This window comes from Mobula hypostoma, chromosome 5, assembly GCF_963921235.1.
Source record: "Mobula hypostoma chromosome 5, sMobHyp1.1, whole genome shotgun sequence".
NCBI lineage: Eukaryota > Metazoa > Chordata > Chondrichthyes > Myliobatiformes > Myliobatidae > Mobula > Mobula hypostoma.
Window position 1 is genome coordinate 91,877,632 of NC_086101.1, and position 24,375 is coordinate 91,902,006.

At 41.4% G+C, this 24,375-nt stretch overlaps 1 protein-coding gene across 1 annotated transcript in view; it reads left to right on the forward strand.

The window, feature by feature from the left end:
- The window catches only part of dars1 (aspartyl-tRNA synthetase 1), an 87,994-nt gene that overhangs the window by 39,061 nt on the left and 24,558 nt on the right, over positions 1–24,375 (forward strand). The window contains exons 10-12 of the mRNA XM_063048637.1: positions 11,184–11,295; positions 20,952–21,086; positions 23,235–23,382. Coding sequence (XP_062904707.1) covers positions 11,184–11,295; positions 20,952–21,086; positions 23,235–23,382 — 395 coding nt within the window. The remainder of the gene's footprint in view (positions 1–11,183; positions 11,296–20,951; positions 21,087–23,234; positions 23,383–24,375) is intronic.

Sequence of the window (24,375 nt, forward strand, 5' to 3'; positions counted from 1 at the left end):
CTGATCATGGAACATGACTTGCATAATTGAGTTGAGCTCCTCTCATTTGTGCTTCCTTCCACCATATAACCAATTTTACAAATTTCACTCTTGTCCAGATTTTCACGATATTCCTCATAAGATTAGCTTTTTTGATATTTCTTTTGTCTTGTGTTGAAGTAATCCAGTAATTGTTAATTCCCATATAACCGATGCAGTCAGTAAATCGGTATATAGTTAACTTGTTTATGATGGAATGCTTACAGGTATGAATTTTCCCAGTTATCTGCCCAAATTCTTTGGATTGGTTTATTATTGTCACAGACACCGAGGTGCAGTGAAAAGCTGTTTTGTACATCATTTCACAGTACATTGAGGTAATTCAACAATAGATGCAGAATAAAGTTAAACAGCTATAGAACGAGATGGAATATAAGGTCAAGAGTCCATCATATTTATCTGCCGAGGGGGTTTTCTGCCATCATCCTGGTAGCAGTATACATGAAACCTGAGGCCAATATCAGGCAGGCTCTGGAGGAGCTGAGTACTGTGATCAGCAGCTAGGAAAGAGTATGCCTTCCCTGTCGTTGCAGGTGATTTCAACCAGGCCAGCTTGAAGAAGTCTGAACAGCTACGACTATCACCTTGGTACCAGAGAAGTCAACACACTTGACCACCAGTGGGTTATACCACCATCAAGAATGCTTACAGTGCCATCCCACGCCCACACTTTGGAAAGTCCGATCACCTGACTATACTTTGACTCCCAGCATATAGGCAGAGATTGAAGACTGCAGCACCAGTGGTGAAGACCATGAAGGTATGGTCAAGGGAGGTGGAGGAACACTTACGGGACGGCTTTGAGTCAGTTTACTGGACAATATTGAGGAATTCATCTTCGAGCCTGAATGAATACACCACAATTGTCACTGACTTCTTCAAAACCTGTGTGGATGAATGTGTGCCTTCGAGAACATACCAGACATACCCAAACCAAAAGGTGTGGATGCATCCGGAGATTCATAGTCTGCTGAAGACTAGATACGTGGCATTCAAAACCAGTAATCCAGAACTATATAAGAAATGCAGGTACGACCTACAGAAGGCTATTTTAATAGCAATAAAAGTGATTCTAATTGAAGTTAGAAACTGAGTCGGATGCACATTGTTGGCAGAATCTTAGATGAAGAGAAGAGGGCGTACAGGTACAAGATATACCAGCTAGCTGAGTGGTGTCGCAGCAACACCTTGTACTCAGCATCATTAAGACTAAAGAGCTGATTGTTGACTTCAGCAAGGGTAAGACAGGGGAACACAAGCCAATCCTCAGAGAGGGATCAGAAGCGGAGAGAGTGAACAATTTCAAGTACCTAGATGTCAGTGTCTGTGAGTATCAAACCTGGTCCCAACATATCGATACAGCTATAAAGAAGAAGCTATGACAGTGGTTATATTTCATTAAGAGTTTGAGGAAATTTGGTTTGTCATCTAAAACACTCAAAAACTTCTGCAAATGTACCATGGAGAGCATTCTGATAGGCTGCATCACTCTCTGGTATAGGGGGGAGGGGAAGGGTGCTTCTGCACAAGATCGAAAGAAGCTACAGAAAGTTGTAAATTTAGACAGCTCCATCTTGGGTATTAGTCTCTGTAGTATCCAAGACATTTTCAAGGAGCCGTGCTTCAGGACGGCAGCATCCATTGTTAAGGACCCCCGTCACTCAGGACATGCCCTCTTCTCATTGTTACCATCAGGAAGGAGGTACAGAAGCCTGAAGGCACACACTCAACCATTCAGGAACAGCTTCTTCCTCTCTGCCAATCTGATTTCCAAATGGGCACCAAACCCATGAACACTACCTCACTTTTTATTTTTTCTGTTTTTGTACTATTTTTAACTTAATTATTTAATATACATATATATGAAGAAGAAGAAAGCCCTTAACTCCGAGTGGAGTCATCGGGACGCCTTCATGACGGCGTTTTTATAGCAGGCTTTCTTATTTTTACAAAGCCGAGTTGCTAGCTCGACGCTCAACCCAGCACGGATGGAAAGCATGCAAGGGAGCCGGCTGGATTCGAACTCAGGAGCCTTCGCTCCAAAATCCGGCGTGATACCACTATGCCACCAGCGGGCGATACATATATATACACATGCACTATAATTCTTTTTTTTCTATATTTCATGTTTTGCATTGTACTGTTGCCACTAGGTTCTCAAATTTCACAATATATGTTAGTGATATTAAACCTGATTCTGATTCTGGCTGGATTTGCAGGCCATTCCTTCCTACAAAGTGAAACCTAACAATACAGATGACTGTGATGCTTTACTCCCACCTTTTATGCATGCTTTGAACAGGGGAATAAAACTACACCTGTGTAAATCCCTGCAGCATCTGGTGACCCTGCAAACTCTCTCGGAGGCCAATGTCTGAACATCTTTCAAGTGGGTGAATCCTCGCAAGGCATCAAACCCTGATGATGTACATGATCGGGCTCTATAAACCCTCCTGATGGGAGTGTTTAAGGACATCTTTAATCTCCTACTGCTGCAGTTGAAGGTTGCCACTTGCATCAAAATTGTGACAATCGTACCAGTGCCCAAGATGAACAGGGTGAGCTGCCTCAGTGACCATCATCCAGGGGCACTCTCATCTACTGTGATGATGTGTTTTGAGAGGTTAGTCACGGCCAGAATCAACTCCTGCCAGAGCAAGGACCTGGACCTACTGCAATTTGCCTGTCGTCACAATAGGTCTACAACAGATGCAATCTTACGGTCTCTCCTCTCGGCCTTGGATCACCTGGATAATAGCAATACCTGTGCTGTTGTTTTTTTGATTACAACTCAGCATTCAACACAACCATGCCCTCAGTTCTAATCAGCAAGCTCCAAAACCTGTGTATCTGTACTTCGCTCTGCAACTGGATCCTTGATTTCCTCACCAGGAGACCACAGTCATTGCAGATCAGAAATATCATCTCCTCCTCACTGACAATCAACACTGGTGCACCTCAAGGATGCATGTTGAACCCACTGCTCTGCTCTATTTGCACGCATAATTCTGTGGCTAGGCACAGCTTAAAGGCCATATATAAATTTGCCAATGACACAAGTATTGTTGGCAGAATTTCAGGTGATACGGGAGTGAGATAGACCAGGTGGGTGAGTAGTGGCGTAACAGGAACCTTGCACTCAACATCAGTAAGACCAAGAAATTGATGGTGGACTTCAGGAAGGAAAAGTTGAAAGAATACACACCAGTATTCAAGGGAAAGGAAAGGGTGAGCAGTTTCAAGTTCCTGGGTATCAACATCGCTGAAAATCTTTCCTGGGTCCAACAGATTGATGCAATTACAAAAAGGTACGACAGCGGCAATATTTCATTAGGAGTTTGAGGAGACTTGATAGTCACCAAGTTTCTGCAAATGTGCCGTGGAGAACATTCCAGCTGGTTTTGTCACCATTTCTGAAGGGGCCACTGCACAGTATCGGAAAAGGCTGCAGGAAGTTGTAAGCTCCGCCAGCCTCATCGTGAGCACTAGCCTCCCGAACATTGAGGACATCTTCAAAAAGTGATGCCTCAAACAAGTGGCAACCACCATTAAGGACCTCCATCATCCAGGACATGCCCTCTTCTCATTGGTGCCATCAGTGAAGAGTTACAGGAGCCTGAAGGTAAACACTCAGTGTTTCAGAAGCAGCTTCTTCCGTTCTGCGATCAGATTTCTGAATGGACAATGAACCCATGAACACTACCTCACTATTTTCCCCCCTCTTTTTGCATTGCTTATTTAATATACCTGTTTACCTATCTATCTATCCATCATCATTTATAGTGGGTTTTTTTTAATCATGTGTTACAATGTACTGCTGCTGCAAAACAACAAATTTCACAACATGCCAGTGATGTTAAACCTGATTCTGATTATTGTTGTAAGAAACCAATCAGGGTGGAAGCTATCCTTAAGCCTGGTGGTAAATGCTTTCAGGCGTTTATATCTACTACCTGATGCAAGAGGGACGAGGAAAGAATATTCGGGGTGGGTGGGGTTTTTGATTGTAGTGGCTGCCTCACAGTGATAGCGAGGAGTGTAGACAGAGTCCATGGAGGAGAGGCTTGTTTCTCTGATGTGTTGAGCTGTGGCCACGGGTAGAGCAGTTACCACACTAAGCCATGATGCATCAAGGTAGGATTCCCAACAGTGCCTCGACTATCTGACAACTTCTAAGGAGCAAAATCTGCAAGATGCTAATAGTGTGAAGTAGGCCAGAGGATCACTACAGTTAACTGGAGATACTCTTGGTGTCTCTTAAAATAAGAAAAAAACACCAGGACTGCTTTGATTACAATGGCCAAAAACTCCACAAACTGATTCATCACAAGTGCAGGCTATTTTTGGATAGGTACCTACAAATGGTTTCTGGGTGCCTATAGGGTTTTCTTGCCTTAAGGCCAAAGTCCACGAAAACATTCACTTAGGGAAAACAGATGGTGGTTGGGAAGAGTTAAAGAGATTCAGCAACTTGCTACTCGTCTCGATGTATAGATTCTTCACTGTTCTCAATACTGTATGAAACCCAAACAATCCAGCTCCACGTGGCTGAGAAGCAAGAGGGGGGCTTATTCAAGACAGACAAGTCAGTACCAGCTGGAAGAAACACTTTAAAGAACTTCTCAGCTGGGCCTCCATCCTCCAATAATGATATAAACAGTTCTTCACTGAGATTTGGATGAAAATTAGTTTGGAACTCCAAATAAAATTATTGTATTTTGCTTATCAATGCTCAAACAAGCCATCCAATTGGCCATACAGCACTTCCTATATCATCTGTGGCAGAACCTGTGGATTTAATAGTGGATATGATTGCTATGTGCTTCTTCTTTAAGTCAAATGGCATGTTGGATTGATTGATTTATTTACTTACTTACTTAGTGATAAGGAACATCTTTGGAGTGTGGGAGGAAACTGGAGTACCCAGGGAAAACCCATGCATTCCATGGGGAGGACATTACAGAACTGCTTACAGAATGGTGCCAGAGTTGAGTTCTGAACTGTGGAATGCCCTGAGCTGTAATCGCGTCACGCTAACTGCTGCACTACCGTGGCATCCAGTTGTCAGCAGATTAATAGATCAGTAGTGGGAGGACAGAATTTGTCAGAACAGAAGTTGTTTGCTTCATTTTTCCCAGCCTTCAGCTGAAGGAAATTGCACTATATCGAGAATCAATGTTCTAGAGACCACCTTCGTGCCAGTAAGATGGTGTTGAGATTGTAAGTATCCCCAAATATATAAGTGGTGTTTAGGGAGTGGTGTGGTGTATTTTTACTTCCAGAAGGCTTTTGATGACATGTTGCTAACAAGATTTTTCAAGAATTGGAATGGACAGTATTGGTATGACTTAATGGAAGACAGTGTAGAGGTAAATAGGTTGTGAAGAAATGACCACTGGGGTTTACAGGGTATGTTTTAGAGCCACAGATGCCCACACTCTACAGCAATCACTTAATGAGTGAATTAAATGTAAGATGTAGAAGTTTGCTGATGTAGCAAAGCAGTGTAGAGTGTGAGAAGAGATGAGAAAGGACTGAAAAACTAAAATACATGTGCTAGAAGTCTGAAATTAAAACATGTTAGAAATATTCACCAAGTCAGACAGCACTGCTAAGGATTGTCCCCGTAAACTTGTGGGTTTCCTCTGCATGCTCTGGTTTCCTCCCACATCTAAAGACATACGGTAAGTTGTGGGCATGCCATGTTGGCAGCAGAAGCATAACAACACTTGTGGGCTGCCCCCAGCACACCCTCAGACTGTGTTAGTCATTAACGCAAACAACACATTTCACTGGATGTTTTGATCTGCGTTTGACATATAAAGCTAATCTTTAAACTGGGGAAAGTCTGGAACCAAGATTAAAATGTCTGGAAACCTGAATGGTTTGAAGAATTCTGATACTACAGGTCAGGCAGCAACTGTGGGAAGAGAAGCAATTATTGTACTATATGTCACCAGAACTGGAAAAGTTGACTGAAATAATTGAGTTTAGTGTTCAGCCCTGGCATCTGTACCATATCTCATATGATAATGAAGATATTGTTCATCAACTTATGTTAGCCTTTATTTAAACAGTGTAAGAAGTCAAAGACATGCTGTGAATGTGATGGAGAATTTGAGTAACATGCAACTGGGAGCTTAGATTCACCCTTGGGCAGCAATCACACTGTCTGTGTGTGGATATTACAGTGCAGAGTAGGTCACATTGTGATCGCTGATTTCCTCCCACACTAAATTTAAGAGAGTACAAGTGGATTGCTGTTTCTCCTTGAAGTGCTTGTGTTCCTAGAATTGGAAAGGGTGGGTTTTACTCCTGTGGCTGTATGAGAATGTGCCTTGAGAAGAAACAGATGTCAATGAAAATGGAAGAGTGAAGCAGTGAATAGCAGAGTGAATAGTCCTCTTGGAATGTGGATGGGAGAAGGGAGGGGCAAAGTGGAGGAGATTTTGACAATGGAGACTAGTGGAGTGTAAAGTGAGAATAATAGCGACCCTTAGCCTCTCCTCTCCTGGGAAGGATTAACAGCAGATGTGCAGGAAATGAAATAGATGCGTTTGAGAATTTGTCAATTATGGTGAAAGGAAAACCTCAATTAAGAGATAAAAGATGATGTCTTGGAAGCAATGGACTAAAAAGTGTAGTTTCTGATCTGATGAAAACGGAGCTGGGGAAATTAGGAAAATGGAATGGAGTCCTTGCAGGAAGAGAATGAGAAGTTTTCATTAATGTGGTTTTGGCAATCTGAACTCATGATAGAAACTGGTTGCTAACTTACTGTCTGGGGCGGAGCATATAAAAGTGAAAACCGTGAAAGTTGTAGCAAAAGTGAGATAGTTTTATAGTTGTATACCTCAACAGGAAGCAGCACGAACAGTCTTTAATGCCTTAGGAAAAGAAGTGGGCTGTGTAGGACTGAAATAAGGCTATTCTATTTATTCTGCAAGTTGACAGGCAGGTCTTGGTCTTATGTGGGATCCCATGGTTCTGTTTTTAATTTGGTTGAGATGAGTAGAAGCGGATGCTTTCAGTATGAGCACTCATTTTGTGTTGATTCTGCTCAATTGTATCATAATTTCGAAATGTTTCGTTACCACTTAATAGATTCTAGCAAGTTTTCCACCACTGATGCCAGGCTATTGTCTAAAGTTGTCTGCTTTCTTTCTTTTTCACTTCTTAAATAGTAGGGTTACATTATCTCCCTTCTATTTGGTGGGAACTGTTCTAGAATTGATAGAATTTTGGAAAACTACTTCTAGCTATCTTCATAGCTACTTTCAAAACCCTCAAGAAGAAGGTTATCATGATTAGTTTTAACTAATGCTAATTTCCTTGACCACCTGATTTACTGTTGACTTGCAGTCCACCACTATTTCTGAGAGGTTATCTTCTGTGAAAATGGGTACAAAAGGTTTATTTGTTTAATTTATCTTCCATTTTTGTTCCCCAATGTAATTTCTCCACTTGCAGTGTGTAAGGTTTGTAAATCTTAGTCATATAGTCATAGTCATACTTTATTAATCCCGGGGGAAATTGGTTTTCATTACAGTTGCTCCATAAATAATAAATAGTAATAGAACCATAAATAGTTAAATAGTAATGTGTAAATTATGCCAGTAAATTATGAAATAAGTCCAGGACCAGCCTATTGGCTCAGGATGTCTGACCCTCCAAGGGAGGAGTTGTAAAGTTTGATGGCCACAGGCAGGAATGACTTCCTATGATGCTCAGTGCTGCATCTTGGTGGAATGAGTCTCTGGCTGAATGTACTCCTGTGCCCACCCAGTACATTATGTAGTGGATGGGAGACATTGACCAAGATGGCATGCAACTTAGACAGCATCCTCTTTTCAGACACCACCATGAGAGAGTCCGGTTCCATCCCCACAACATCACTGGCCTTACGAATGAGTTTGTTGATTCTGTTGGTGTCTGTCACCCTCAGCCTGCTGCCCCAGCACACAACAGCAAACATGATAGCACTGCCCACCACAGACTCGTAGAACATCCTCAGCATCATCCGGCAGATGTTAAAGGACTTCAGTCTCCTCAGGAAATAGAGGCGGCTCTGACCCTTCTTGTAGACAGCCTCAGGGTTCTTTGACCAGTCCAGTTTATTGTCAATTCGTATCCCCAGGTATTTGTAATCCTCCACCATGTCCACACAGATCCCCTGGATGGAAACAGGGGTCACCGGTACCTTAGATCTCCTCAGGTCTACCATCAGCTCCTTAATCTTTTTCACATTAAGCTGCAGATAATTCTACTCACACCATGTGACAAAGTTTCCTACCGTAGCCCTGTACTCAGCCTCGTCTCCCTTGCTGATGCATCCAACTATGGCAGAGTCATCCGAAAACTTCTGAAGATGACAAGACTCTGTGCAGTAGTTGAAGTCCGAGGTGTAAATGGTGAAGAGAAAGGGAGACAAGACAGTCCCCTGTGGAGCCCCAGTGCTGCTGATCATTCTGTCGGACACACAGTGTTGCAAGCACATGTACTGTGGTCTGCCAGTCAGGTAATCAAGAATCCATGATACCAGGGAAGCATCCACCTGCATCGCTATCAGCTTCTCCCCCGGCAGGGCAGGGCGGAGGGTGTTGAATGCACTGGAGAAGTCAAAAAACATGACCCTCACAGTGCTCGCTGGCTTGTCCAGGTGGGCGTAGACACAGTTCAGCAGGAAGACAATGGCATCCTCAGCTCCTAGTCGGGGCTGGTAGGTGAACTGGAGGGGATCTAAGTGTGGCCTGACCATAGGCCGGAGCAGCTCCAGAACAAGTCTGTCCAGGGTCTTCATGATGTGGGAGGTCAATGCCACCGGTCTGTAGTCATCGAGGCCACTGGGGCGCGGCGTCTTCGGCACGGGCGAGGCAGGACATCTTCCACAATACAGGAACCCTCTGGAGCCTTAGGCTCTGGTTGAATACATGGCGAAGTACTCCATATAGCTGAGGGGCACAGGCTTTGAGCACCCTGGTACTGACACCATCCGGTCCTGCAGCCTTGCTTGGGTTGGGACATTTCAGCTGTCTTCTCACCTGTAGAGCTGTGAAGCCCACCGTGGTGGTTTCGTGTAGAGAAGGGGTATAGTCATGAGAGTAGGGTGGGGGACTGTGAGGAGGGGTAGGAGGGGAGAGTGGAATATGTGTTGGTTGGGGGCCAACAGCAGGTGGCTCATGTGTGGGATGGGCAGGGGCCACACTGTCAAATCTGTTAAAGAACATGTTAAGTTCATTGGCCCTGTCCACACTGCCTTCCGCTCCTCTGTTGCTCGTTTGCCGGAACCCAGTGATGGTCCTCATCCCCCTCCAGACCTCTCTCATGTTGTTCTGCTGGAGTTTCCACTCAAGCTTCCTCCTGTACCTGTCTTTAGCCTCTCTGATCCTGGCTTTCAGGTCACTCTGTATTGCCCTCAGCTCCTCCCTATTTCCATCTCTAAACGCCCACTTTTTAGCGTTCAGGATGTCCTTAATGTCCTTTGTTACCCATGGCTTGTTATTTGAATAACAAAGGACAGTTCTTGTCGGAACATTGCAGTCCACACAGAAGTTGATGTAATCAGTGATGCACTCTGTGAGCCCATCAGTATCCTCTCCATGTGGCTCACAGAGTGCCTGCCAGTCTGTCACCTCAAAACAACCCTGGAGCGCCTCATAAGCCTCCTCCGACCATTTCCTCACTGTCCTCGAGGTTGCAGATTTACTCTTCACCAGAAGCACGTAGCAGGGTTTTAGATGCACCAGGTTGTGATCTGATCTTCCCAATGGGGGTGGGGAGAGGAGCTGTATGCATCCTTAACATTAGCATACATCAAATCCAGAGCCTTTCCCTTTATAAATCTTTCCCCTTCTGCTCCGCCAGTTGTTTCCCACTAGCCTATTGTTGTCTATTTCTCTTCTTGTCAAGACAAGAATAAGCAGTTGGTGATCAGCACATCCTTGGTGGGCTGTGGGGCACTGTTTCAGTCCGAAACATATCTGATTCTAATCTTCTTCAAGTATCATTGACATCTGGCAGCCATAATAACAGAGCTGAGCAGAAAAGTAAAATTCGCACACTACAAAATAACACAGTTCTTAACTAATGTACTCAGTGGTATGCTGACTCCTATGTAAAAAAATGTATAACTGAAAAGTTTTAAAAAATCTTTTATTTTGAAATGTTTTTAAGACTTTGTTTCTTTGCCAAACAGTTAATATGGCCTAGACCAGCGCTTACAAACTAAGTTTAAATCTCAAATATAAGCATATGAATCTGCACATTTAACATTGAGACCAGTTCTTGTTGTATCTGAAATTTGTGTCCAAAAGAACAATAATTTATAAAGTCACGATGTGACTATATTGTGAGCACATAATGTTATTGTCACTTCATGGCTTGAATAACTCTGATCAACTGTTGAAAAGTGAAACCATTTTCATAAGCTAAATGACAACACTGAGGTTTGTGTGGTCGTGAAGGGAAACCATCTGTACGTTATCTTCTGCAGCTGCTTACGTCAGTGATTAGATATGCATATTGTTTATGTGCCTTGCACCAAAAATTGCAGTCATACCTTTCACCCTCAGTAGTTCAACAGCTTTTGTAGTCAGTTCAGATGTGAGCTTTAGAGATGCATTGAGCAGAATTAGATCTTCCCCACTTGAGTTGGAGGAGACAGAACCTGTTCCAGACTAAGGCTGTCTTAAGCCTAACTAGTGGAAAATGGCAGCAAAGTAGTGTTGTCTAGCACCTTGGTTAGATATGGTACCCAGCTTGAGTGCATAAACTTGTCAACAAAAGAATGCATCAAATTTGCAGGAAATCTTTCAGGCTAACTTGCATTAGTTGCTATAGTTCTATATATGACCATTTTCAGTCCCAATTTTATAATTTGCCTTGGTAACTTCTGTTTTAATTCCCCTAATTGCTTTCATTTGTAACAAAGGCAATCTTCAGCAATCTCAGACTTGTATGAAATTAATCAGTTAGGAATTCCATCCTGACTGCTTTATTAAGATTGGTTCATTAAGACATTTTGATCATAGTTGTATTAAAACCTGAGAAAAATAAATCCAGTTATAAGTTTCAGTGATTCGATAGTAGATCATATAACCATATAATCATGATATTTTAAAATCTCCTCTTTGACTTTATTACAGACTATGACAAGTCAATCCATCTTTCGTCTGCAGTCTGGTGTATGTCAACTGTTCCGGGAAACATTAATCAAGAAGGAGTTTGTAGAAGTCCAAACTCCAAAAATTATATCAGGTATATGAAACTTTATTTCTCGATTGTGATCTGGTTGTAGGTCATTCAGTGTTCTGTTGCTTAGAGTACAAATTAAAAACTAGATGCCACATTGTAAAGACGTGAATGGAAATAATTTATAAATATTTGGCCCAGACTTTTTTTGTTTAAATATAAGGATTTCTGAGTGGTATTTTGCCTTTCAAATACTTTTGTGGATATGCATTTGTTAGTTTCCTGTGTGTGGGTAGTTCAATGTGGAAGTCCTGTACCTAATTCAGTAGAGAACCCCGGTAGAATCAAATCTCAGAGATCAGCCTTTCTGAGATTCCTGCGCATTACACTGGGGGATTTCATTCTTAGGCAATAAGGTATAAGAGCAGAATAGGGCTTTTGGCACCTTGAATCTACTCTGCCATTCGATCGTGGTTGATTTACATTCCCTCTCAATGCCATTCTGCCTTCTCCCGTAACCCTTTGACACCTTTACTATTCAAGAACCTATCAAGCTCCATTTTAAGTATACCCAATGGTTTAGCCTTCGTAGCCATCTATGGCAATGATTTTCACAGATTCGCATCCTCTGGCTAAAGAAATTCCTCCTCATCGCTCTTCTAAATGGACGTCATGTTCTAAGGCTATGCTCTCTGGCCCTACCCTTTATTAGAAACATCCTTTGCACAATTATTCTCTGTAGGCCTTTCAATATTCAGTTTGTTTCAATGAGTTCGCTCCCCCACATTCTTCTAAATTTAAGAGATTATAAGCCCACAGACATCAAATACTTGTCATACGTTAACCTTTTCATTCTCGTGAACCTCCTGGACCCTCCCAATGCTAGTACATTCTTTTTGAGATAAGGGAACCCAAACTGCTCACAATACTCCAAATGTGGTCTGGCCAATGCCTTATAAAGTCTCCTTACTACTTACTACAACCTACAAGTCAAAATTTAGGGAATCCTTCTCCAGGACTCCCAAGCAGATCTGATTTCTGAATTGGCTTCCCATTTAAAAAAAGATAGTTTATGTCTTCACCTACCAAGTATGTGTGATGGCAGCAGAGTAATCGGCACTTATAATATCTACACTTTTACAAGCTTTTTGAGCAAAAAGTGTAATTTCCCACATAATTATTGAAAGATATTTTTAAATGAAAATGTGCCAAGTGGTCTACCTGGCAAATGAAATTAAACTAACTTTTATGAACTTTAAGAAGTGAGGTATTAAAAGGAGTTGTACATTAAATGTAAAGCTTAATAGATTGGTCTGGTTGACTTACAGAACAATTGCTGATGTGATGTTTGCCAGTGGTGCAATTTTTCTTTTATCTTCCAAACAGGTATTTCTAAAAAAAAATTTTAATTTATAAGACAGTGGCCATCAGGAGTACTTAAAAATATCTTTTTGATGAGATTTCTGCCTTCAGTATGGATAATTTAAACACCCTATCCCCAACCCAAAGCGAAATTGAAGTTGTTGATGTGGTCATTGCCAGTAACGTACTTATTTCTTGCTCTGGCCCGGCTTTTGAATTTCAGTCATTTAATTAATTGATGCAGCAGTGCCCTCTGCTGTCCAAAGGTCAAATTATTTATTCATTTTTCAGTACCTGGGCCTTACATTTATTACCAAACTCTGAATGCCCTTGAGAAATTGCTGCATTAAACTGCTGTAGTTTTTCTATCTGCTGTAGATCTCTTTGTAATTCATTGTAAGCTGCTTCACCATCAACAAGGCCACTTAATGTAGTATCTACTTCTTATCATTAAGCCAATTCTGAATCCATCTTGCAAACTCCCACTGAATCCCATGCAACCTAAACTACCAACCCAGACTACCATGCGGGGCCTAATCAAAGGCCTTTCTGAAGTCCGTATGAACAATATCCAGTGCCTTCCTTTCATCTATTCACTTGGTTACCTCTTCAAAAAAAATTACCTAAGTTTCATCGGACATGACCTCTCACACACAAAACCGCAGTACTTATTCTTGATCAGGCCTTGACTATCCAAGTAATTTTAGATCTTGTCCCTCAGAATTCCCCTCCAGTAATTTCCCTACAACTAAAGTCAGGCTCACTGGGCTGAGGTTCCCTGGCCTGTCCCTACTACCCTTCTTGAATAATGGAACAACATTGGCCATCCTCTGGTCTTCTGGTGCTTCACCAGTGACTAATGATCAAAGAAATGTCTCTGCAAAGCCCTGCACGATTCCTTCCCTGGTGCTTGGCCAGCCATTTCCTTGTAATATCAGAGAAACGTCTCTGCAAAGCCCTGCACGATTCCTTCCCTGGTGCTTGGCCAGCCATTTCCTTGTAATATCAGAGAAACGTCTCTGCAAAGCCCTGCACGATTCCTTCCCTGGTGCTTGGCCAGCCATTTCCTTGTAATATCAGAGAAACGTCTCTGCAAAGCCCTGCACGATTCCTTCCCTGGTGCTTGGCCAGCCATTTCCTTGTAATATCAGGCTTCACCACTTATTACATATTGCACTCACTATTTCAGCATTCTTGATGTTCTGCTTAGCAAACACTGGGGAGAACTAGATATTAAAAACCTTGGCCACCTCCTTTGGTTCCACACATAGGCAGCCCTGATGGTCTTCAAGAGGAGCTCGTCTCTCACTAGTCACTCTTTTACTGTTAATTTGACTGTAGAACCTCTTGGGAATATCTTGAATCCTGCCTGCCAAATTCATTACATATCATCTCTTTGCCCTCCTGTTTTCCCCGTAAGCCTGGTCTTAAATTTTTGATATTCATCGAGGGATTTCATTCATGCCCAGCTCCCTAAATGTGATGTACTCTTCCTTTTTCTCCATACCAGAGCCTCAATATCTCTCATTAGTCAGGGTTCCCTGAACATAATATGTCTACCTTTCACCTCTAGTAGGAACATGCTACCTCTGGACTCTGGATATGACATTTTTAAAAGCTTCCCACTTGTCACTGTTCCTTTTGAGTCACCTAAGAGGATCCTGTCTAATGCCCTAAAAGTTAGCCCTGCTCCAGTTCAGGACTTGAACCTGTGGACCTGTTCTTTCTTTTTCCTTAACTACTTTAAAAATTAATAGAATTTTAGTTATTGCACCCCAACTGTCGCTTCAATTACTTAAACATAGAATATAGAAGAGCACAGGTCAGGAACAGGCCCTTCAAGCTCCCAGTGTTGTGCCAGACCAATTAAATTAGTAAACATTTGTCTAACTAAACTAATCCTTTTTGCCTACACAATGTCCATGTCCTTTCATTTCCCTTAATTCATGTGCCTGGTTAAATGTCTCTTAAATTCCCTAATAAATCTGCCCCTACCACCACCCCAGGCAGTACGTTCCAGGTACCCACCTCTCTGTGTTTAAAAAAAACGCAGTACTCTAGATGTGGTCTAACTAGTGTTTATAAAGCTTCAACATAACTTCCTGACTTTTGAACTCAGTGCTTTGATTAATAAAAGCAAGCATGACTTGTGCTTTCTTAACCACCCTATCAACCTGTCTAGCCACTTTCAGGGAGCTGTGAACTGGACCCCAAAGTCCTTCTGCTTATCATCATTGTTAAGGGTCTTATTGTCACTTTACATTTAACCTACTAAGCTTCAACACTTAAACATTTAGCTGGGTTAAACTCCATCTGCCATTTCTCCACCCATATCTGCAACTGCTCTATATCCCACTGTATTCTTTTCCAGTCTTCTGCACCATTTACAACACCGTCAATCTTCACATCATCTGCGAACTTACTAACACACCCATCTACATTTTCGTTCAGGTCATTTATATACCTCAGACAGCAGAGGTCCCAGTACAGGTCACTAATGACAGACCTCCAGTTAGAATAAGTCCTGTCAACCACTATGTTTTGTCTTCTATGGGCAATCCAGTTCTGAGTCCAAACAGCAAATTCACCGTGGATTCCACACATCTTAATCTTCTGAATGAGCCTCCCACGAGGGACCTGGTTAAACTCCTTACTAAATTCCATGTAGACAACATCCAAAGCCCCACCTTCATCAATCACCCTTGAGACCTCATCAAAAGAAACACAACTTGCCATGCTGCCTCTCACTAACTAGACTATGGTTTTGCAAACGCTTATAAAGCCTACCCCTAAGAATTCTCTCCAGTAACTTCCCTACCACTGACATGAGACTCACCAGTCTATAGTTTCTAGGATTATTCTTTGTTCCCTTCTTAAATAATGGAACAACATTAGCTGCTCACTAGACCCCCAGGACCTTGCCTATAGCAAGAGAGGACACGAAGATATTGGTCAATACCTCAGCAGTCTTAACTCTTGCCTCTCTCATTAACCTGGAGTGTATTTCCCATCAGGCCCAGGGGAGTTATCCACCTAATTGCTCTTTAACAGACCCAGCACTATCTCCTCCTTTACCTCGAAATATCCTAGCATATCTCTACTCAGCACAGCTCTCCCTATCTTCCATGTCCTTCTCCATGGTAAATACTGATGTAAAGTACTCACTAAGAACCTTGCCCACATCCATTGCATCAAGCAAATGTTCGCCCCTTTACCCTTCAGTGGTCCTACCCTTTCCCTGGTTATCCTCTTGCTCCTGATATGTGCATAGAATGCCTAAAGATTCTCTTTAATCCTACTTGCCGAGGACTTTTCCTGGCCCCTGCTAGCTTTCCTAATTCCCTTGAGTTCTGGTTTCTTTATAATCCTCAAGGGCTGTGTTTGATTCCAACTTCCTAAGCTTCGCATACTTTCCCTTTTCTTCTTGACTAAATTCATCACCCCCCTCAACATCCAATGTTCTCTTACCTTGCCATCCTTGACCTTCCAACTGACTGGAACATACCTGCCCTGTACTCTGTGTAGTTGGCCTTTAAACACCCTCCACATGTCAGATGTGGATATTCCCAAAAATAGCTGTTTCCAATTAACTCTCCCAAGTTCTTGCCTAATGCTCTTGTAATTTGCCCTGCTGAAATTTAGGAGTCTCCTGCAAGGTCTATACTACCTTAAAACTGAACAAGTTGTGGTTAGTGTTCCCTAACTGCTCACCCACTGAGAAGTTGGTCACCTGGCCAGGCTCATTGCCGAACACCAGGTCCAATACAGCCCTTCCTCTTGTTGGACTATCTACATACTGATTGAAGAAACCCTCCTGGATGCATCTAATAAATCCTGCTCCATCTAAACCTCTTGCAGTCAGTAGGTCCCAGTTTTTATTAGGGAAGTTGAAGTCCCCCATGACAACAACTCTATTGTTTTTATGTCTTTCCTTAATCTAACTGCATGTCTGTTCCTCAAATTCTTGGTGGCTATTGAGGGGGTTGTCTTAGTACAATTTGATCAGGGTGATTGCGCCCTTCCTATTTTTCAGTTCTACCTGTATAGATTCAGTGGAAAGCCCTCCATTATGTACCCTCTGAATGCAGCTGTGATTATTCCTGATTAGGAGTGCAACTCCCCCCCCCCACCCACCCCATCTTCCTGTCATTCTTTTCTAAAGCAATGAAACACTGGGACATTAAGTACCCACTCATAGAAACATAGAATAACTACAGCACAATACAGGCCCTTAGGGCCACAATGCTCTGCCGAACATGTACTTATTTTAGAAATTACGTAGGGTTACCCATAGCTCTCTTGTTTTCTAAGCTCCATGTACGTTCCTGTCGCCCTTTCAACCAAGTCTCTCTAATGGCCACAGCATCATAGTTCCATGTAATGATCCATGCTCTAAATTAATTACTTTTACCCAGAATAGTCCTAACATTAAAATTCACACACTTCAAACTTATCCTCCTAGTGTATCCTGACTGTTTTTACCAGCCCTGACATCTACCTTCCTCTTCATCCTTTTACTTTCTGACCTAGAGTTCTGGTTGTCACCCCCCTGCAAAACTATTCTGTAGCACTAGCAAACCTCTGAATACTTAGCCCTTCACTCCCTAACAGGAGGTCCAGTATTGGTCTTTCTCAAGTAGGTTCCTGTATATGTTACATGAGGAAACTGAGTGAAAAATATCCCATCTTTGACCTGCTGTTGTTTCCTCTCTTATCAAAAAGACATTACATCTTTTTGGGTTCAGACCAAACATCAGAATGGAGAAGAAATTTGATCGAAGTGACTTTGACTGTGGAATGATTGTTGGTGCCAGATGGGGTGGTTTGAGTATCTCAGAAACAGCTGATCTGCAATTTTTACGCACAACAATCTCTTAGAGTTTACAGAGAATAGTGTGGAACAACAAAAATCATCTTGTGATCCACATTTCTGTGGGCAAAGGTGCCTTGCTAATGGTCATCCTGTTTGAAGCTGACAGGAAGGTGACAATAACTCAAAAAACCACACATTACAATAGTTGTGTTCAGAAGAGCATCTCTGAATGAACACCACATCAAACCTTGAAGTAGGTGGGCTACAGAAACAGAAGACCACGAACATACATTCAGTGCAACTTTATTATGTACGGGGGTACCAAATAAAATGGCCACTGAGTGTATATTTCCAATTTGGATCAGTGTGTAATTAGGAGCAAACAGGCAGGTTGGCCTGTTCCTTTGTGGTGCAGGTCACAGGTGTAGGAGATCTCGACAGAATAGCTCATCCTGGTATATTGTAAATGGGAGAGGCTGCAGCCAGAATGTGCTGATTGTAGATGGAATGCCTTGTCTTAAACTGTTTTGAGCTGCTTAAATGTTAGTGGAACTGCACTTATCTAGGGAGGTGAAAAGTATTCCACTTTTGTTATAAAAACCAAAAACACTGGAGGTACTTGGCAGGTCAGGCAGTGCCTGTGGAAAACAAAACAGAGCTATTGTCTAACGAAAGGTCATTGACCTGAAACTTTAAATCCTTTGCTTTCTTCAAAGTGCTGATCTGAGTTTTTCCAGTATTTTCGGATGTTACTGCAGGTTTCTAGCATCTGTGCCATGCCTTTTAGATGGTGGGAAAGTTGCTGCTGCTAGGGCAGTGCATAAGCTGAATTTCTGTGGACATGATGACCAGTGTGTGCACACGCACATGTAAACTTCTAGCATGTGTCGAGCCAGCTGTCTTATTTTGCAATAGTACTAACGTGCATGAAATGAATGCCTGGTGGAGCAATTCAGGTGGGCAGGTTATGATGTTATTTAACATGCAACACTGATTTAAAGATACCAAGTGAGAATTCTGCTCTCTGAAATCTGTTATTAAGCTCATTCTACTAAACGTGGTCAACCGCAGGATACGCTATTTAAAGAAAAGATCAACTATTTATGGGTTAAAAGCTGATCTTTTTAAATTAATTTTAGCTTTGTTTAATGTCTGGTTTGCTTTCTAGACAAATTTTAAGAATGTTGTCTTATCTCAAGAAGATTATCAAAGAATCTCAGGGCAACACAGAATGGCATACCATGTACTGAGATCTCCTTTAAGGGCTCCAGATTTGGATGCACTAGTAGGCAGTCCCCTTGGAGTGCAGCTTCTGAGAACAGATGAGGCTTCAGTTTAACATCTCAACAGGAAAAAATGGCACTTTGAATGTTGTCACATCTTTGCTGTGTTGAACTCTGTTCCTATGCTCAATTCTTCTGAATTGGCATTTGAAATCATATCCTTCTTGTTCACTGGTGGTGAAGATTGTGCATTTATTTAAGAGGAGTTGCAGGAACTACAGGCCAGTGAGCCTAATGTCAGTGATGGGAATGTTGCCAAAGGAAATCCTGAGACAGAGTTTATCCACACCTATCTGCATTTGGGAAGGCATGGACTAATTAGGGATTGTAAATATAGCTTTGTGTGTGTGGGGAATTGTGTCCATTGAATTGAATGACTTTTTTGAAGAGTTGGCCAAGAGGGTTGATAAGGGTTAGCCAGTAGATGTTGCTTATCTGAACCTTAACAAGTCCTTTGGCAAGGTCCCACACGGAGACTGGTCCGGAAAGTTAGATCCACATGGGATTCAGGATGAGCTAGCCAAAGGGATACAAAATTGGCTTGGTGAAAGGAGGTGGTGTTGGTGGAGAGCTGTTACTCAGATTGGAAGCCCGTTATCAGTGGTGTGATGTAGTGCTCAGTACTGGGACCCCATTTGTTAGTCATGTATATTAATGATTTAGAAGAGAAAGGAGAAAGAAGGAAGCATGATTAGTATGTTTGTAGATGACACCAAAATTGGTGTAGTAGACAACAAAGAAAGCCATCTAAGGTTACAATAGGATCTGGATCAACTGGGAATTTGGGCAAAGGAATGGAAGGTAGAATCTAATTCGAAAAGTGTGAAATGATACATTTTGGGAAGTTAAACCACACACTGTGAATAGCATGGCCCTATGATATTGTAGAACCAAGTACGTAGTTTTCTGAGAGTGATGATATAGTTAGACAAAGAGGTTAAGAAAGTGTATAGCACTTGTCCTTTCATTAGTTGGAGTATTGAGATCATTACACCATTTTACAGTTGTACAAAGCTGGTGAGCCTGAACGTGGAGTACTGTGTGCAGCTCTGGTCACAACACTATAGGAAAGGCGTGATTAAACTAGTGAGGTTGCAATAAAGATGCTGGCAGGACTGAAGAGCTTGAGTTATAAAGAGATGCTGGCTGAGCCGAGTGATGCAGAGATGTTCATAAAATTGTGAGGGGCGTGGATAAAATGGATGTTTACAGAGTAGGAAATCTAAGACTATAGGTATATGGAACAAGTTGCCAGAAGAGGCTGTAGGGGTGGGTTTAATTCCAACAGAGATGGGGACAAACATAAGGTCATGCTCAAGTAGTCACCTTCGTCAGCATAGACAAGTTGTGCTTCATGCTGTATAACCCTATGATGTAAAAGTGAAGCCACTAAACCACAATAAATCATGACAAAAATATGCAAGGATGTATCCTGATTGTCACTGAGATATTTTCATTGAAAATAATGTGACTAAAGTAAATATATGCAAAGCAATAATTATCAACTCAGTTTTTAAAATTCAGCTCAAAGAAGGACCATACATCTGTTCATGTAGTTGATCTACTTTTGGAATCTTTTCATTATTCTCAGATAATATGCACACAGCAAGAACTCAGAAGGGAGATTGCATTGTACCTATTTAAAATGCATACTCAGCAAAGTTTCATAAAATTTAAGAGCTTCCTTATCTACATGACAGTTCAAGCCCCTATTGAGTCTCAGTATTACAGAACACCCCATCTCAAAAAGATTAGGCAACTTTGTTCTGCTCAGCTTTGACTTAAGATCTAATCAAACAGACACATCATTCTCTGTCGAAGTCTTGGATGCACTATGATAAAGTCTTAGTTGCTTAATCTGAAAAGGATTATTTCTTTTATTTTTCTAATCTACAAATATGTTTTATGCAAGGTGTATGAGAAGTATAGTACATGGCATTGTTGCATTTGATTCCGATGTATGGATACATTATTAAATATTTACTGTAATATTTTCAGTTAAAATTCTGTTATATATTAATTTTCAAAATTTCTATTGTATAAGAAATTGCATTCTTTCTGAATTTCCAAGATACTGTGTCAAAAGGTGGCCTTGTCAATGAAGGGTTATAAAACCCAAAGAGAACTTGGAGGTTCCCCAATCAGATATGCAATGTCAAAAATTCAGATAGAAGACAGTTTTTATTTTTAAAAAATCTAATAGTTATTTTTAAGATGCAAGTGGTTATTTAGTGTAATAGATTAAAATTATTGATTTCTTGCAGCCGCCAGTGAAGGAGGGGCCAATGTGTTTACTGTGTCCTATTTTAAAACCAGTGCTTACCTGGCTCAGTCACCTCAGCTCTACAAGCAAATGTGCATTTGTGCTGACTTTGACAAAGTGTTTTGTATCGGACCTGGTAAGCCATTATATTGTACCCCATCCTTTAACATTATAATTAAGGGAGGGATTGTGTTGGCGTAGAGGATCCTATTACTGATTCTGCCAAGTTATGGATAACTCATAATTGTGCAGCTTCACATGAAAACTAGCTACAGACAATGTCTGCGGTACAAGGGCTGGGGCTTGCAGACATCCCACCCTGGAAAAACTCATTTTATGGAGGTCTCAACCTCATTTCAGGGAGGTCTCAACCAGAAGCCTCAACCTCATAGCAGTCTGTGTCAATGAATTTGTTAATTTTGCAAGACATCAGATTCACAAGTGAGACAGCTGACTTCTGAATTCTGTCTTAATGTACCACGTTCACAATAGCTGCTGTCCTGGTTGATAAGCAGGCATAGTTTTTTGCTGTTTCTGAATCGGGAAACATTTTCCTGAATAGCTTGCCTGTGTGCTTACACACCTCGAATGGCAGGTTATGCTCAACGATGAAAGATGTAAAGTACACCTCAGCTCTAGTGACCTTCTCTGTCAGACTTTGGTTTTCTGCTGAAAAGAACTGTGAATTACTTAAGCAGCCTTCCCTGCGCTTAGCCTCCATAATATGTTGTGGTCCCTAAAGAAATAAAAGCATAAGTTGTGTCCTTATTACAGGTGTGCACCGTTTAATGTCCATTCGGACAACGTCCGATCGCATATACATCCGTTGTCTGTCTGTGTCTGTCTGTCTCTGTCTCTCTCTCTCTGTCTCTCTCTCTGTCTCTCTCTCTCTCTCTGTCTCTCTCTCTCTCTCTCTCTCTCTATCTCTCACTCTCTCTGTCTCACTCTCTCTGTCTCGCACTCTCACACATACACACTGCAATAGTCGATCAGAACTTACTTTTTTACATCGAAATGGGGGATTTTAAAAGAGTGATTTAGAAGTTCTGGATCTTCAAGTTCAAGTTTATTGTCATCTGGCTGTCCACAAACAAAACAACCTCTGTCCGGACCACGGTGTAGCCGCAATAAATATATCACGCACACCACATAAAACAATATACTACCATATTATTTAATAAAGTGTAATTCAAAATGCATATAAAGTGCACAGCACAGGTAAACAGTTTGCTGTTCTAATGAGGAGACCTCGGTGGGGGCCGAGTATTTATTAAAATCGTTTTTTCTTCTGAAAACGGCTGCGCTTAAACCCAGCCCATCGCGGGCTTTGATGTCCTGTAAGTGGAAGTATTTCAGGGAAAAAAACAGGAAGAATTTGCTTGCTGCGAGCGCATTTTTAAAGATGTCTTAGCGGACGATTTTGGAATTTCACTCCAATTTAAATCCCGCTCTAATCCCCTTTAAGACGCCAACGCACTCCGCCCGTATAGCACAGTCTCGCATAGTCAGGTTGTCACCACCAGCCTTGGGAATTTCTTCACCTGGCTTTTGTACTTCACTGACAGTTGTCCGGATCATTTCAGCATCATTACAGACGGCAGTAACTGAATTGATGGAATATGGAAGCGAGAGAGAGGTTGACTGTAAAGCCCACCCACAGAGAAAACTGATAGGTCTACTTAGCGCAAAGAGAGATCAAGCAGGATTCATTCATTTTTCTTTCTTTTTTTTTCCCCTCTCCCTCTGTAAAAAATCGATTTCCAGAATATTGTATATTTTTTCCGGGCATCAGGGAGCCGCTATCGATATCCAGGAGAGGTGGGATGTCTGGGCTTGGTAGCGTTCCTAGAATCTGTACAGTGAGTTCCCATTACATGAAGCCATGTCAGCATGCATCAAAAACGCAAGCTGAAAAAAAGTATTTCCTTTATCTGACTTAAATTCAGTGAGGGTGAATTTATTTCCATATTTGTGACTTCTGTGAGGGCAAATTTCCTTTATCTGAATAGCTGTAATGCAAGGGTTTTCTGTACTACCTTGTATGTTCTATTGATGAAGTATCAATTTGGATACAAATTCTTGAAGTACTTCTGTACTCTGAGCTGATGGTCTAATTTGGGTTTAAAACATCACTGGTAAGATCAGATGTACTGTACTATATTTTCACTGCATAATCAATTTTTTTTAAACAAAGCTTAAATTTTTATTATATCTTTACTAATACAAAAGTAGCCTTTTCTATTTTAAAAAATGATTATTTTAAGTTTTCTTGAATTTTCCACAGTCTTCCGAGCTGAAGACTCCAATACCCATCGTCACCTGACTGAGTTTGTTGGGCTTGATATTGAGATGGCATTCAACTATCATTACCATGAGGTGGTAACTGAAATTGCTGATACTCTGGTGCAGATTTTCAAGGGTCTGAGGGACAGGTAAAGTAAACTCTGGTTATATTTAGTTTCATTTTTTTTTCTTTGGCCAATTTTTCCCACATGGTTATTATATTGTACAGTAAAGGTGTAACTTGAGTGTGCAAGGGTGTGTTCAAATATAAGCTATACAATATATTTATCTATCATGTACCTTAATATTTACTAAATTACCAGATGGTGGTAAATTTGTCTGCTGATTGCTTAAAGCCTCTGCAGGGGATTTGTGCTGCTTTTGGATGAGATGTTAAATGAACCATCATAAAGTTATACAGGACAAAGACAGGCTACACAAACTACACTAACACCTATTTTGTCCATGTACAGTTACAAGAAAAGTTTTGTGAACCCTTTGCAATTGGTTTTCTGCATTAATTACTCATAATATGTGATCTGATCTTCATCTAAGTCAGAACAATAGACTAATGCAATCTGCCTAAACTAATAACACACAAACAGTTTTACTTTTCATGTCTTTAATTGAACACATTGTTTAGTCATTCATAGTCCAGGCTGAAAAATGTATGTGAACCCTTGTATTTATTAACTGGTACAACCTCCTTCAACAGCAATAACCTCCACTAAATGTTTCCTGGAGCTGCTGATTAAACTTGCATAATGGCAAGGAGGAATTTTAGACCATTGCTCCACACAAAATTTCATCAATATATCTGGGATACCTTGCATGAGCAGCCCTCTTCAGGTCATGCCACACCATCTCAATTCGGTTAAGGTCTGGACTCTGACTTGGCCATTCCAAAACACAAATTTTCTTTTTTTTAATTCTTCTGTTGTTGACTTACTCTTGTCTTTTGGATCATTGACTTGTTGCATTATCCAACTTCTATTAAGCTTCAGGTGATGGACTGTTACCCTGACATTCTCCTGTAAAATGTCTTGATACAATTTTGAATTCATTGTTCCCTCACTGATTACAAGTTATCCAGACCATGAGGGAGCAAAGTAGCCCCAAACCATGAAGTTCCTTCCACCATG